At 39.3% G+C, this 12226-nt stretch overlaps 1 protein-coding gene across 1 annotated transcript in view; it reads left to right on the forward strand.

Annotated features, from left to right (window-relative positions):
• Window positions 1-12226, forward strand: part of LOC122230576 — a 61007-nt gene that overhangs the window by 20581 nt on the left and 28200 nt on the right. Inside the window, exon 3 of the mRNA XM_042956511.1 lies at window positions 6921-7031. Coding sequence (XP_042812445.1) covers window positions 6921-7031 — 111 coding nt within the window. The remainder of the gene's footprint in view (window positions 1-6920; window positions 7032-12226) is intronic.

A 12226-nucleotide genomic window follows, 5' to 3' on the forward strand; every position in this document is an offset into this window, starting at 1 on the left:
CTCTTCAGAATGTGGCATTTCCTTCCATAGCCACAGAGCCATGCTCACACCTCCTCTTTAATTTGAAGAAGGCTCTTGTCAGATTTCAATAAACAACTTGTCTGGTACTTGGATTAGCCCATGGCTTGCTTGCTTGCTTGCTTGCTTTATTTATCTATCTATCTATCTATTTATTTATTTATTCTGTTTTCCTAACTGATGAATCATCTTGACTTTGGAAGACAAAGGGAGGATTGAAGAGTTTGTTCTCAAATAAGATAAAACTATTTATGCCTGATAAGTAGAATCATTGGTGTCTCCTAACTTTTAGACTTGCATTTGCTGCTGTTTAGAGGATCATCTGTGTAATTATCCTAAAAGTGTGTTAAGTGTCTCCGGGAAAGTTGTAAAGAGAAAGTTCCTTGATGGTATTTTAAAAATCTTTTTGAACAGGAGTTACACAAATTATACACATGTGTTTGTACACTTTATAATATAGTAACATCCTACATTTAATCATATAGAAGAGGCTTCTGTGGAATCTGTGACTCTGGGAAGATTTTAGACGGCTTTAATGAGAGGGACATTTGGTGCAGTGAAGAGAGCAGTGAAGTAGAAATTACCCTACGTGGCACCTCCTGTGAGTTGAGGAACCCCACTTTCCCAGGCAGAACCAATCACTAGTATTATTGTCCTTGAGGGGTAGTATGACTTGGAGGTGGCTTCTCAGTTGCTGGTAACATTTCGCTTCTTGATTTTGGTGCTGAGTACCTAAGGGAGTTCGTTTTGTGAAAATGATATCTATACTTTTCTGATTGTGTGCAACACTTAAATACAAAGTTAAGAGGATGTTTCGTGTCTGATATTAAGGAGGAAAATGCAGTCATGGTTTTGGTGACAGTAGCAACAACAAAATCCCTTCCCTTCTATTCCCATTGTATCCTGTGCCTACCTCCACTATTGCATTTTCCACAGGATGTTCTAATTATCTGTTATGTAACTGTCACCACTGTTAGACTGTGACCACCAGCAGAGTAGGAAAGAAAATAGCTTGCAAAAAATGTCTAGATCAGTGCCTGGCACTCGTTTGAGCTCCCTAGTTGATTGCTTAGTGCATCAGGGATTTAATGAAAGGAAGAATGATTTTTGCTTTTACTCTGCATGTGGGTAACCACATTATATTATATTGCCCCCAAAACCTTGCTAGGTACACTTGTCAGGTGGAAAAATAAGAGATTTCAATACACCTTGGCTAAGACTTTCTCTAGTTTGAGAATTCTATGAGATCCTATTAAAAATACGGCATAGACATGCCAGAAATATTTTAGAAGGTTAAACATATCCTATGGTGATTGAAATTAGTGAAGATAAGGATAACCCGAGAAATGAAAACTGGAAATAAAAGACCGTTTTAAATGTAAGTAGGGCTTCTGATGTATGGAAATAAAAATTGAGTTAATCTTCAGAGTGTTGTATTTCTTAGTTTAATTCAATCTTTCATTTTCTGTAAGAGAAAAGCATTTTATATAACACGAATTTGTGATGATGAAGCACAAAATAAAAAGTAAACAGCCAATTTCTCTCTTAAGAAAATTCTTTTAGACAGGAAGGAGTAATAGAGACTGGTTTTATCCTCCCACCTAAAAATTGGACAAAATATAGAAAACAGTGGTTTTCAGACATTGTATGTGTGGCAGTGTAGGACATTAATCTCTGTGATTGAGAAGCCAGGTGCTGTTCTTCAAGACAAGGGAGGAGTGACCTCCCTAAATGACTGAGGGATCATCAGGGATTTCACTGCCACCATGGGCCCAGAGAGCATGGGCCAGAAGGCTCAATGGTTTCAAAGGATGGGGCTGCCTCTGTAGTTTAGGGGACCAAGGTGCCCCATTCAGGGTCTCGGTCAGAGGGAGTGAGGGGGCCCCGCACAGAGCTGTGGCACGGGCAGGGCTCTGGAAGACAGCTGTGATGTGGGCAGCACCGCACCAAGCCACGAGCAACCTTCCCAATCCAGGGGGTCCAGAAGACAGAGCATTGAGCCAAAGAGGGTTATTTTTGAGCCTCGTGGCCTGATGTAATTTACCCTGTTAGGTTTTGGACTTGGAATCTGTCTGTCACTCTTTTCTTCTTTCTCCCTTTTGGAATGGGACTGTCTTTCCTAAGCCTGTCCCACCATTGTGTTTGGCGGCACATATCCTGTCTGGTTTCACAGGTTGGCACCTGGATGGGAGCTTTGTCTCCGGATGGATTGTACTTCCAGCCTCATGCAGGTCTGATTGAGACGATGTGTAGGAGACTTTGGACTTTAGACTTAGACTTGACGCTGGGAAGAGTCAAGCCACTTTCAGGTTAATGACTGTATTAACACAAATTATGTATTAATTATGTGCTAATGTTGGGGGTGAACTGAATGTATTTTGTGTCTGAGAAGGACATACGTTTTGGGGTTCAGTGGGGTGAAATGCTATGGACTGAATATTTAAAAATTCATATCGTGAAGCTTAATACCCAATGTGATGGTATTAGGAGGTGGGCCTTTGGGAGATGAAGGGCACAAAGCCCTCATGAGTGGGATTAGTGCTTTTATCAAAGAAACCCTGAAAACTCTCTTGCCCCTTCTGCCATGTGAGGACACAGTGAGAAGACAGCTGTCTATACCAGCCTACCAGGAAGTAGGCTCTCACCAGGCACTGAATTTGGACCTCCCAGCCTTCAGGAAAAAAAAAGAAAAAAGAAGAAAAAAAAGTTAAAAAAATATATTCATTCAGTAGCAGCCTAAATGGATGAAGACATCATCCCTTAAACATAGGAAATCAGGCTCTTACCCATCCTCTGACCTTCTTCCCCATCCCCCTCTCCACTGCCCCAACCCCATAAGTTAATAGTTTTTCCCCATAGCTGGCTTGTCCAGGAGTAAAAGAATAATTATACTACTTTCAGCTACCAACCAAGAGGGAAAGACAAAAATCACCCCATCAGTTGGGACTAAAGTAGACATTTTTTTCCCTTTGTTTTATAAATAGGTCCTTAATACTGTTGTGGTGTTAGAAAAATTATGCTTCAGCATTTGACTGTCAGATGTTATGTTGTGTAGGCTTTAGGGCTTTCCACCAAATATTTCTGGTTTTCTTCCCTTGAAGCCCATGATAGGGCTGTATTTCTCAGCCACATTGTGGCTATCTGGGGTCAAAGGATCAGTCGTGGCCAAAGATTTGTGAGAAGTGACGTGTGTCAATTCTAGGCTGGAACATTGAGCCATTGGTATGAGATCATCGGAACTCTTTCCATCCTCTGTGTATTGATCTGTAATTTCAGGGAAGGTGGCTGCTTTGCCTGCCTGAGTCCCAGAGTGATGATGATGAGCAAAGTCTCCCTGCCTATCTGTGGTTGCACATAGAGTATGAGTGTAAAAGGTGCCTTTTTTGTTTTAAGCCGTGAAAATTTCTTTCCATCTAAGAAGGGTATTTGTAGGATTAGATGATATGTTTTTATAAAAATATTTTTTAAATGTTCACATTTTAATAGCAAAAATGGTATAGAAAATTTATAGCTTTTGGTAATTTTTTTTTAAAGTGTAGTATGGTAAAACAAAGCACATTAGTTTTAGACTTAGACTGAGGTCAAGACAGTTCTGTTACATCAGGTCAAGGCAGATAATTCCCTGAGCTCCTCAGATGAAGAGGATATACCTATGTCTGCACTACTGTGATTTTTTATTTTTGGCTTTAAAAAAATGTAATCATAATACCATTATTACATATACAAATTTGACAATTATTCCTAAATATTATTAAATATCCAGGTATTGATGATATTTACCAATTTTCTTCATAATTCTTCTTCATAGTTTATATAAATCAAGATACAAAAAACAAGGTGCCTTTTTTTCTGTGTTATTTGAAATCTCCTTTCTTTTTTTAAAAATTTTTTTAATGTTTATTTTTCCTCTAAGGAATTTTTCTTTTTTTAATTAATTAATTTTTAATTTACATCCATGTTAGTTAGCATATAGTGCAACAGCGATTTCAGGAGGAGATTCCTTAGTGCGCCTTACCCATTTAGCCCATCCCCCCTCCCACAACCCCTCCCAAACCCCTGTTTTCTATATTTAAGAGTCTCTTATGTTTTGTACCCCTCCCTGTTTTTATATTATTTTTCTTCCCTTATGTTCATCTGTTTTGTATCTTAAATTCCTCCTATGAGTGAAGTCATAGGATATTTGTCTTTCTCTGACTAATTTCACTTAGCATAATACCCTCTGGTTCCATCCATGTAGTTACAAATGGCAAGATTTCATTCTTTTCAATTGCTGAGTAGTACTCCATTGTATATATATACCACATCTTCTTTATCCACTCATCCATCGATGGACATTTGCGCTCTTTCCATACTTTGGCTATTGTCAGTAGCGCTGTTATAAACATTGGGGTGCCTGTGCCTCTTCGAAACAGCACACCTGTATCCCTTGGATAAATGCTTAGTACTGCAATTGCTGGGTCGAAGGGTAGTTCTATTTTTAATTTTTTGAGGAACCTCCATACTGTTTTCCAGAGTGGCTGTACCAGTTTGCATTCCCACCAGCAGTGCAAAAGAGATCCTCTTTCTCTGCATCCTCGCCAACATCTGTTGTTGCCTGAGTTGTTAATGTTAGCCATGCTGACAGGTGTGAGGTTGTATCTTCCTGTGGTTTTGATTTGTTATTTCCCTGATGATGAGTGGCATTGAGTATTTTTCCATGTGTTGGTTAGCCATCTGGATGTCTTCTTTGGAGAAGTGTCTATTCAGATCTTTTTCCCATTTCTTCACTGGATTATTTGTTTTTTTTGGGTGTTGAGTTTGATAAGTTCTTTATGGATTTTGGATACTAACCCTTTATCTGCTGTGTCATTTCTAAATATCTTCTCCAATTCTATCAGTTGTCTTTTAGTTTTGCTGATTGTTTCCTTAGCTGTGCAGAAGCTTTTTATTTTGATGAGGTCCCTATTGGGACCTTCATTTTTGCTTTTGTTTCCCTTGCCTCTGGAGACATGTTGAGTAAGAAGTTGCTGCAGCTGAGGTCAAAGAGGTTTTTGCCTGCTTTCTCCTCAAGGATTTTGATGGTTTCCTGTCTTATGTTTAGGCCTTTCATCCATTTTGAGTTTATTTTTGTGTAGAGTGTAAGAAAGTGGTCCAGGTTCATTCTTCTCCATGAGAGAAGTTTTCCCAGTTTTCCCAGTGCCATTTGCTGAACAGACTGTCTTTATTCCATTGTATATTGTTTCCTGTTTTGTCAAAGATTAGTTGGCCATACATTTGTGGGTCCATTTCTGGGTTTTCTATTCTGTCCCATTGATCTGTCTGTTTTTGTGCCAGTACCATACTGTCTTGATGATTATAGCTTTGTAATATATCTTGAAGTCTGGGATTGTAATGCTTCCAGCTTTCTTTTTCTTTTTCAAGATTGCTTTGGCTCTTCACGGTCTTTTCTGGTTGCATACAAATTTTAGGATTATTTGTTTTAGCTCTGTGAAGAATGCTGGTGTTATTTTCATAGGGATTGCTGCACTACTGTGATTTTTAATATTTTTTTTGCTTGTTTCATATTTTAGAAAGAGAGTGCTAATAGGTGAGAGGATGAGAGGGAGAGAGGGCGGGGGGAGAGAGAATCCCAAGCAGGCTCCATGCTGAGTCTAGACATGGGGCTTGATCTCATGACCCTGGGACCATGACCTGAGCTGAAATCAAGAGTTGGACACTGAAGCAACTGAACCACTCAGGTGCCCCAACTACTGTAATTTTTAAGTAAGACCATTCTATATGAAGTGGCTGGCACAAGAATAATAATAGTCAATATTTATTTAGTACTTAATCCATTTTTGGGCCCTGGTCTAAAGTCTTTATGTATATTGCTATGAAAGGAATTGCATTCCCCCCAAATTCATAACCTGCGATGTAACTGTATGTGCAGATGGGATCTTTGGGAGCTAATTAGGGTGAGATGAAGTCATGGGGGTGGGTCCCTTATGATGGTATCAGGAGCTTTTTAGGAAGAGGAGGAGAGAGAGGTGAGAAGACAATGAAAAGATGGCAGTCTGTAAGCCAGAAAGAGGGTCCACACCTGGAAGCAAAGACTTCGAGAACCTTGATCTCTGATTTTCCTGCCACCAGAACCATGAGAAAATACATTTCTGTTGTTTAAACCACCCAGTGTATGGTATTATGTTATGGAAGCCCAAGCAGACTAATAAACATATTAATTCACATATTAATTCACTTAATCATCACAATAGCTCTCTGAAATAAGTCATATTATTAGTCCGTTTCTGCAGATAGAAAACTGCAGATGGAGAATAAAATCCTTGCTCAAGGTCACCGTGATTCCAACCCATGCAGTCAGACTCCAAACCCATGCTCTTAACCACTGTGCAGTATATGAAAACACTGTGCAAAATCTCAAATATAAGCCATCTGTTAGAACTGACGAGCTCATTCTAGGAGGCTCACTGCCAGCTCAGTGAGATGCCTTCATGTTTCATATTGTGGCTCCTCATGGGACAGGGTGTAGTGCAGCTGGTGTAGTCATTTGGTTGCTCACTTATAATTACAGGACAGAAAACAACAATAGCTGTGTTATTTTTGAGCCCAGAGGATAGGCCTTTAGGGCTGTGGGGTTGGGGGGATGGATAGAACACTTAGCTTGGCTCTTTAAAAATGAGATTGACTTGAAGTGTTTGAACATGAGTTCTTTGTAGTCCACTGTGGGTAGCTGCACAACACCACCCCCCACAACAATGGTACTCATGACCTTGAGGTCAGTTCCCAGGGATGTACATTCCTTTACTAAGGAGGCTCAACCTTTTGGGTAATTGTGCATTCAGTGGCTCCCTCATCCTGTCTCTAAACGCAAAGTTGTTCTTTGTGTAGACATGATGCTAATGTCATTCTCTTTTCCCTGCATACAGATGGAGCATACAGAGGAGCCAGATGGACTTGTGGTGGCTCGAGGACAAGGCTTCAGCAGGAGATTATACTAATCACTGACTCGTACGCCTGTGAGCTTGAGTTCTACGTAGGTAAGCATACAATGTTTTTCATAAACACTAAATTAAATGCAAACATACTTTTATATTGTCATCACTTTGAAGAGATTTATCTTTCACAGCAAAGAATTATCTCTAGCTCATAAATTCAGTCCATGCTTCACTTAGAAGAGTGTTTGTTTTTCTAAATCTAATCCTAAGAAATCAGCCATGAGCTTCCCAAATATTTCATTCTTGTTAATGATGCTTGCTTTAAATTCAAATCCCATTTCTCAATATCTCTTTGACATAGTCAAGAAGCTCTGTCATTTTCCAGCTATTCCTAGTATGTTAAGAGGATTTTGAAGCTATCTATTAATGAGTGATGCTCCCCTCCTGTTCCTCCCCACAGCATCTCTCTAGAGCAAGAAGGAGGGTGCATGCTTATTTGACCCTAGATTTGGGGAAAGAGAGTGGACTGAGCAAATTTGAGATGCTGTTAGGGGTTGAAATTGAGGGTGTTTTGGTTACAAGTGTGCTAGCCAGAGATCACTTCCCTAAGGGTAGATATTTTCTGTTTGACTTTGGAATGAATATAAGAAAACAGGTAAGGCAACCTCCCATTTACTGAGTACTCACGATGTGCATGGTGTTGGTCTGAGTGCACAGAACTCACTGTATCAGATCCTTATAGTAATCTCATGGGTAAATATTAAGATTTCTCATCATTTATTAATTTTTTTAAAGTTTATTTTTTTATTTTGAGAGAGACAGACAGACAGACACTACAAGTATGGGAGGGGGAGAGAAAGAGAGAGAATCCCAAGCAGGCTCCATGCTGCCAGTACTGAACCTGATGCAGGGCTTGATCCCAGGAACCACAAGAGCACACCCTAAGCTGAGATCAAGACTCAGATGCTCAACCATCTGAGCCACCCAGGTACCCCATGATTGTTCACCATTTAAACATGGGCAAATGTATCAGATAACTTGCTTATTTAGGAGAAGTAAGGTTGCAAAGCTGGTTAGTGGCAAATCGGGATTTGAACACATATGTCTGAGTCCAGCATCTTAGTTTGTAGCCCCATGCGGTGCTCCATTCACTCCACATATATTATTAAGGAGAGTCAAAAGAAGGCACCAGAGGAACCATTTCTTACTTTTATATATAAGAAATAAGGAGATGCCCATTTGTCAACATTAATTCAGGAAACATTTATTAAGTCCCCCGGGGTACGTGGCGGCACTTAGAAGGATATTACCTCTCAGAGGGGTGGTGTGTTAGAGGAGCTATGTTAAGAGTATTGTGTCATGAGCACTCCATTAGGCGCACTGGCACTTTTAGACATGGACTAAAATGGACTAGTGTAGCAGAATCTTCTCTCTTTTCACTTATACCAAGAACCAGAGTGTAAACAAAGAGATCCCTCATCTAATGGGGGCCGAAGTGCTGAGACAGTCGTTCAAAGCTCTAAATCATTTTTCAGACCTTCCTGAAGGTTCCCTGGGGATACTTCAAAATTCAATTCAGTATGTGTTTCGTAAGTGCTGACAATATGCCTAGTGGAGGGCTTGTACTGAAGAGACCGAGGTGATTAAGACATCTTTCCTCTCCTTGAAGAGGTCCCAGTCTAATGGGGGTCATTTATCTGTTCCAGGTACAAATATAGAGATCCTGTCACACTCAGAAATAGAGAAATGTGTGAGTGTCTCTATCCCAAGTAGGGTTTGAAAATCAGTATGTAAACATCTGCAGTATAATACCATAGGAAAACCAATGTAAAGTTATGAGGAAAGGGGGGGTAAAAATGTCAGGGTGATAAAATTACACCTGGAAAATTGTTAGTACATGAGGCAATACCTAACATTGTTGTCAGCTGGTCTTCGACTTCCTGGCTCTCAGAGCAAACAGGGCAACGTGATCAGTCCCCAGGCACACGAGAGCCCCAGAAACGTATCTGTTCTTCAAGAAAGGTATGTGTTTTTCCTGGTTTCAAAACCTGGGAAAAGTTTTTGCTCTGTGTCATACCAGAGAACCATGTGAAATAGTGACCCATAGCCTCAACATCATAGCACGTTCCAGCAATAAACACAATTGGTATTTCCAAGTGTCAGCTTATTAGCACACCAGCTAAGTTAATAATGCCAAAGTGAAATTCCGGGAATAAACATCCACTGGGGCCAAAGTGGTCAGTCAAGGACCACGTTGGCTATTGCTGTGGTTTCACCTTTGGCTTGAAATTTGCCTCTCGGGACATATTCCAAGGGTATCTCTGGAAAGGAGTTAGGTGCTTTGCTTTTTTTTTTTTTTAATTTAATTTAATTTAATTTAATTTAATTTAATTTAATTTAATTTAATTTATTTATTTATTTATTTATTTATTTATTTATTTTAGACCAGGCGTACTCAACCTCACACTTAAGGCAGCTTGATCACATGCTGGTGTTTTTTTTTGTGATTGTTGCATATTTGGGAATAAGATGGACAGTTGTCTCTGCTCTGTTACTTAAGTTGTATCATCACTGTGGGTGATTTGCTTACCTCCACTAAGCTTTATTTTTTCTCTTCTATGAGTTGGGAGAGTAGTATTTCCTTCACAATTTTATTGGGAAAAGCAGAGGAAACTACGTGCACAATCACAAAGCTTGTGCTCAGGGTAGAGCAAACACTCATTTAACAGTGGATGTCCGGACAAAGTTACTGATAATTTTGATAAAAATGTCACTTGCTCACATTACAGAGAGCTGTCCTTTTTTCCTTAATGTCTTTAGTGTCATCACAAACATTTATTCCATTAGTATATTTGGCTACATTTTATCCCTACTAGGCATTCAGTGTAGGATTTCTAATGCCTTCTTTAATTTTGAGTAATTTTTAAATATAATCCTAGAACTTTTTGCTAAAAGCCAGGGCATACACCTGATCATTTTAGGTTTATGAAAAAAAGCACAAAACAAATGAAACAAAAACACTTTAGACCAACAGATGCTTCCCCAGGCTATACCAAGACCCTGGGTTACCATATGATAGAAAACCACATCCATAGCTTAGAGGAATACATTAGAGACCTGTGAGGCTGTAGGTTTAATTTTAATTTAAATTAAGATTTTCAGAAGGAGTGATTTCATTAATACCCTTGGTTAGTAGACAAGTACTAATTTGCATATCTGTACAGTACATACTCAAAGCAGGTGACAAAGGCTCGCGGTATAAAAGGCTCAGAAGGCAGGAACACCTGGGTGGCTCAATCTGTTGAGCTTTTGACTTAGCTCAGAGCATGATCTCATAGTTCATGAGTTCAAGCCCCACACTGGGCTTGCTGCTCTCAATACAGAGCCTGCTTTGGATCCTCTGTCTCCCTCTTTCTCTTAAGCCCCACTTGGGCTCTCTCAAAAATAAATAAAAATTAAAAATTTTTAAAGGCTCAGAAGGCAGATAGTTGTCTAACCTCCATGGGCCACATATCTGTGTCCTCACAAAAAGCCTGTACTTTGTTAAGTGCTCATAGGTATAAATGTGTGCTTGCTCTGTTTTTCTAATCTTGGCTCCTTCTTTATCCCTCTCAGTGCAAGTCTCTTGTGTAGATCCCTTCAAGTTAGCTGACCAGGTGCCAGCTAAGCTTCTGACCCACTCTCTGTCACTTCTTAGGGGACAAATCAGTAGATTTGTCTCAGTAGATGCTCAGGGGGATATGGGTCAACATTACAAGGTTTCTGTTGAGTTTCCCTGTGAATAGGTACAATATGAATTTCAACAACTATTTGTTGGAAATTAGAGCCCTGTAGCTATGATTCGAATGCCTGCATGTGTCATGTGACACTGCATAAGGTCACACTGTCCCAGTCCCATTTCATACTTTGATTTGGAAGGCAGACTGGAGAACATTTTATTAAGTGTGCAAATTAGATCATGTTAAGTAAGTGTCTTGAGTACCTGGGAGACAAAGACTAGATTTCAGAGTAACTTTAGAGAATGAATCCGACATAGTGGAAGTTTAGGCAGGATTTTATGAATGCACACCCACAAATACACACACACATATGCACAGAGAGAGAGAGTGAGAGCCAGAGAGGCAAAAAGAGAGTCTGACATCATTATATATCCTCATTATATATACGATGACATCATTGTATCTCTCAATGCTTGGCACAGAGTAATTAGTGAATAAGTATCAGTTTATTTGAAATAATTTAACAAACATTACCTCAAAAATATTAGGACAGGCTTTCTAGCAATTTGGTTCACAAAGATATCCAAAGTTAAGGATTTTTAAAAATTAACTAAAAAAACAAACTTGGTAATTTTTACCTATCTTCAGTGTCAGTTGCTTTAGTTGCTAAAACAAAACCTCAAAAACAAAACAAAACAATACAAAATACCTTATAGAACAATAAAGAAACAAAAGCTGGTGTTCTTTTTATGCCTTTTATTTCCTCCTTATCCTGAAGATATGGTTGAAGCTACAATAGATGCTGATTAACTTTTAATTTGGATTTGTGGTAGATTTTGTTCCCATTTGTTGTTGACACAGAATTCCCCCACCTGTGAGGAAGTTCTGGGTCCTCAGTAATTCGGGGATAATAATAATCTCTCCTATGCTGCAAACACAGTTGGCAGACAAACGTACTGAAATGATCAATATCTAAGATCGTCTAGAGTGGAGAGGATGGCTGAGAACCATAATAAACAGAAGATGAATTTCAGGTGGAAGAGTATGTTTGTTCACTGTTTACCATGCTAGGTGACCTGAGAGAGCACAGCTATGTAAAAGAGTATTACTCAGCCATAAAGAAGAATGAAATCTTGCCATTTGCAATGATGTGGATGGAGCTAGAGAGCATTATGCTTCAGCGAAATAAGTCAGAGGAAGACAAATATCATATGATATCAGTCATAGGTGGAATTAAAGCACATAATCAAAGGTGAGGTGGATGGGGGGGTTGGGTTAAATAGGTGAAGGGGATTAAGGAGGGCACTTGTTGTGATGAGCTCCGTGTGATGTATGTAAGTGTTGAATCACTAAATTGTACACCTGAAACTAATGTTATAGTGTATGTTGACTGACTGGAATTCAAGTAAAAACTAACTAAATAAAAGAATGGTCTGCTTTGGCCTTTTCTGGGGGCTGTTCTTTCCTAAAACAAGCCAGTTCGTATTTATATCAAGTTCTGGATTTTTCTTTGGCTTTGTGACCTCTGGACGCTGTCTCAGGCAGTTCTTTCTCTCATTCTGCCTCCTCTTTCAATAG

Source organism: Panthera tigris, chromosome A1 (assembly GCF_018350195.1).
Source record: "Panthera tigris isolate Pti1 chromosome A1, P.tigris_Pti1_mat1.1, whole genome shotgun sequence".
NCBI classification, from domain to species: Eukaryota; Metazoa; Chordata; class Mammalia; order Carnivora; family Felidae; genus Panthera; species Panthera tigris.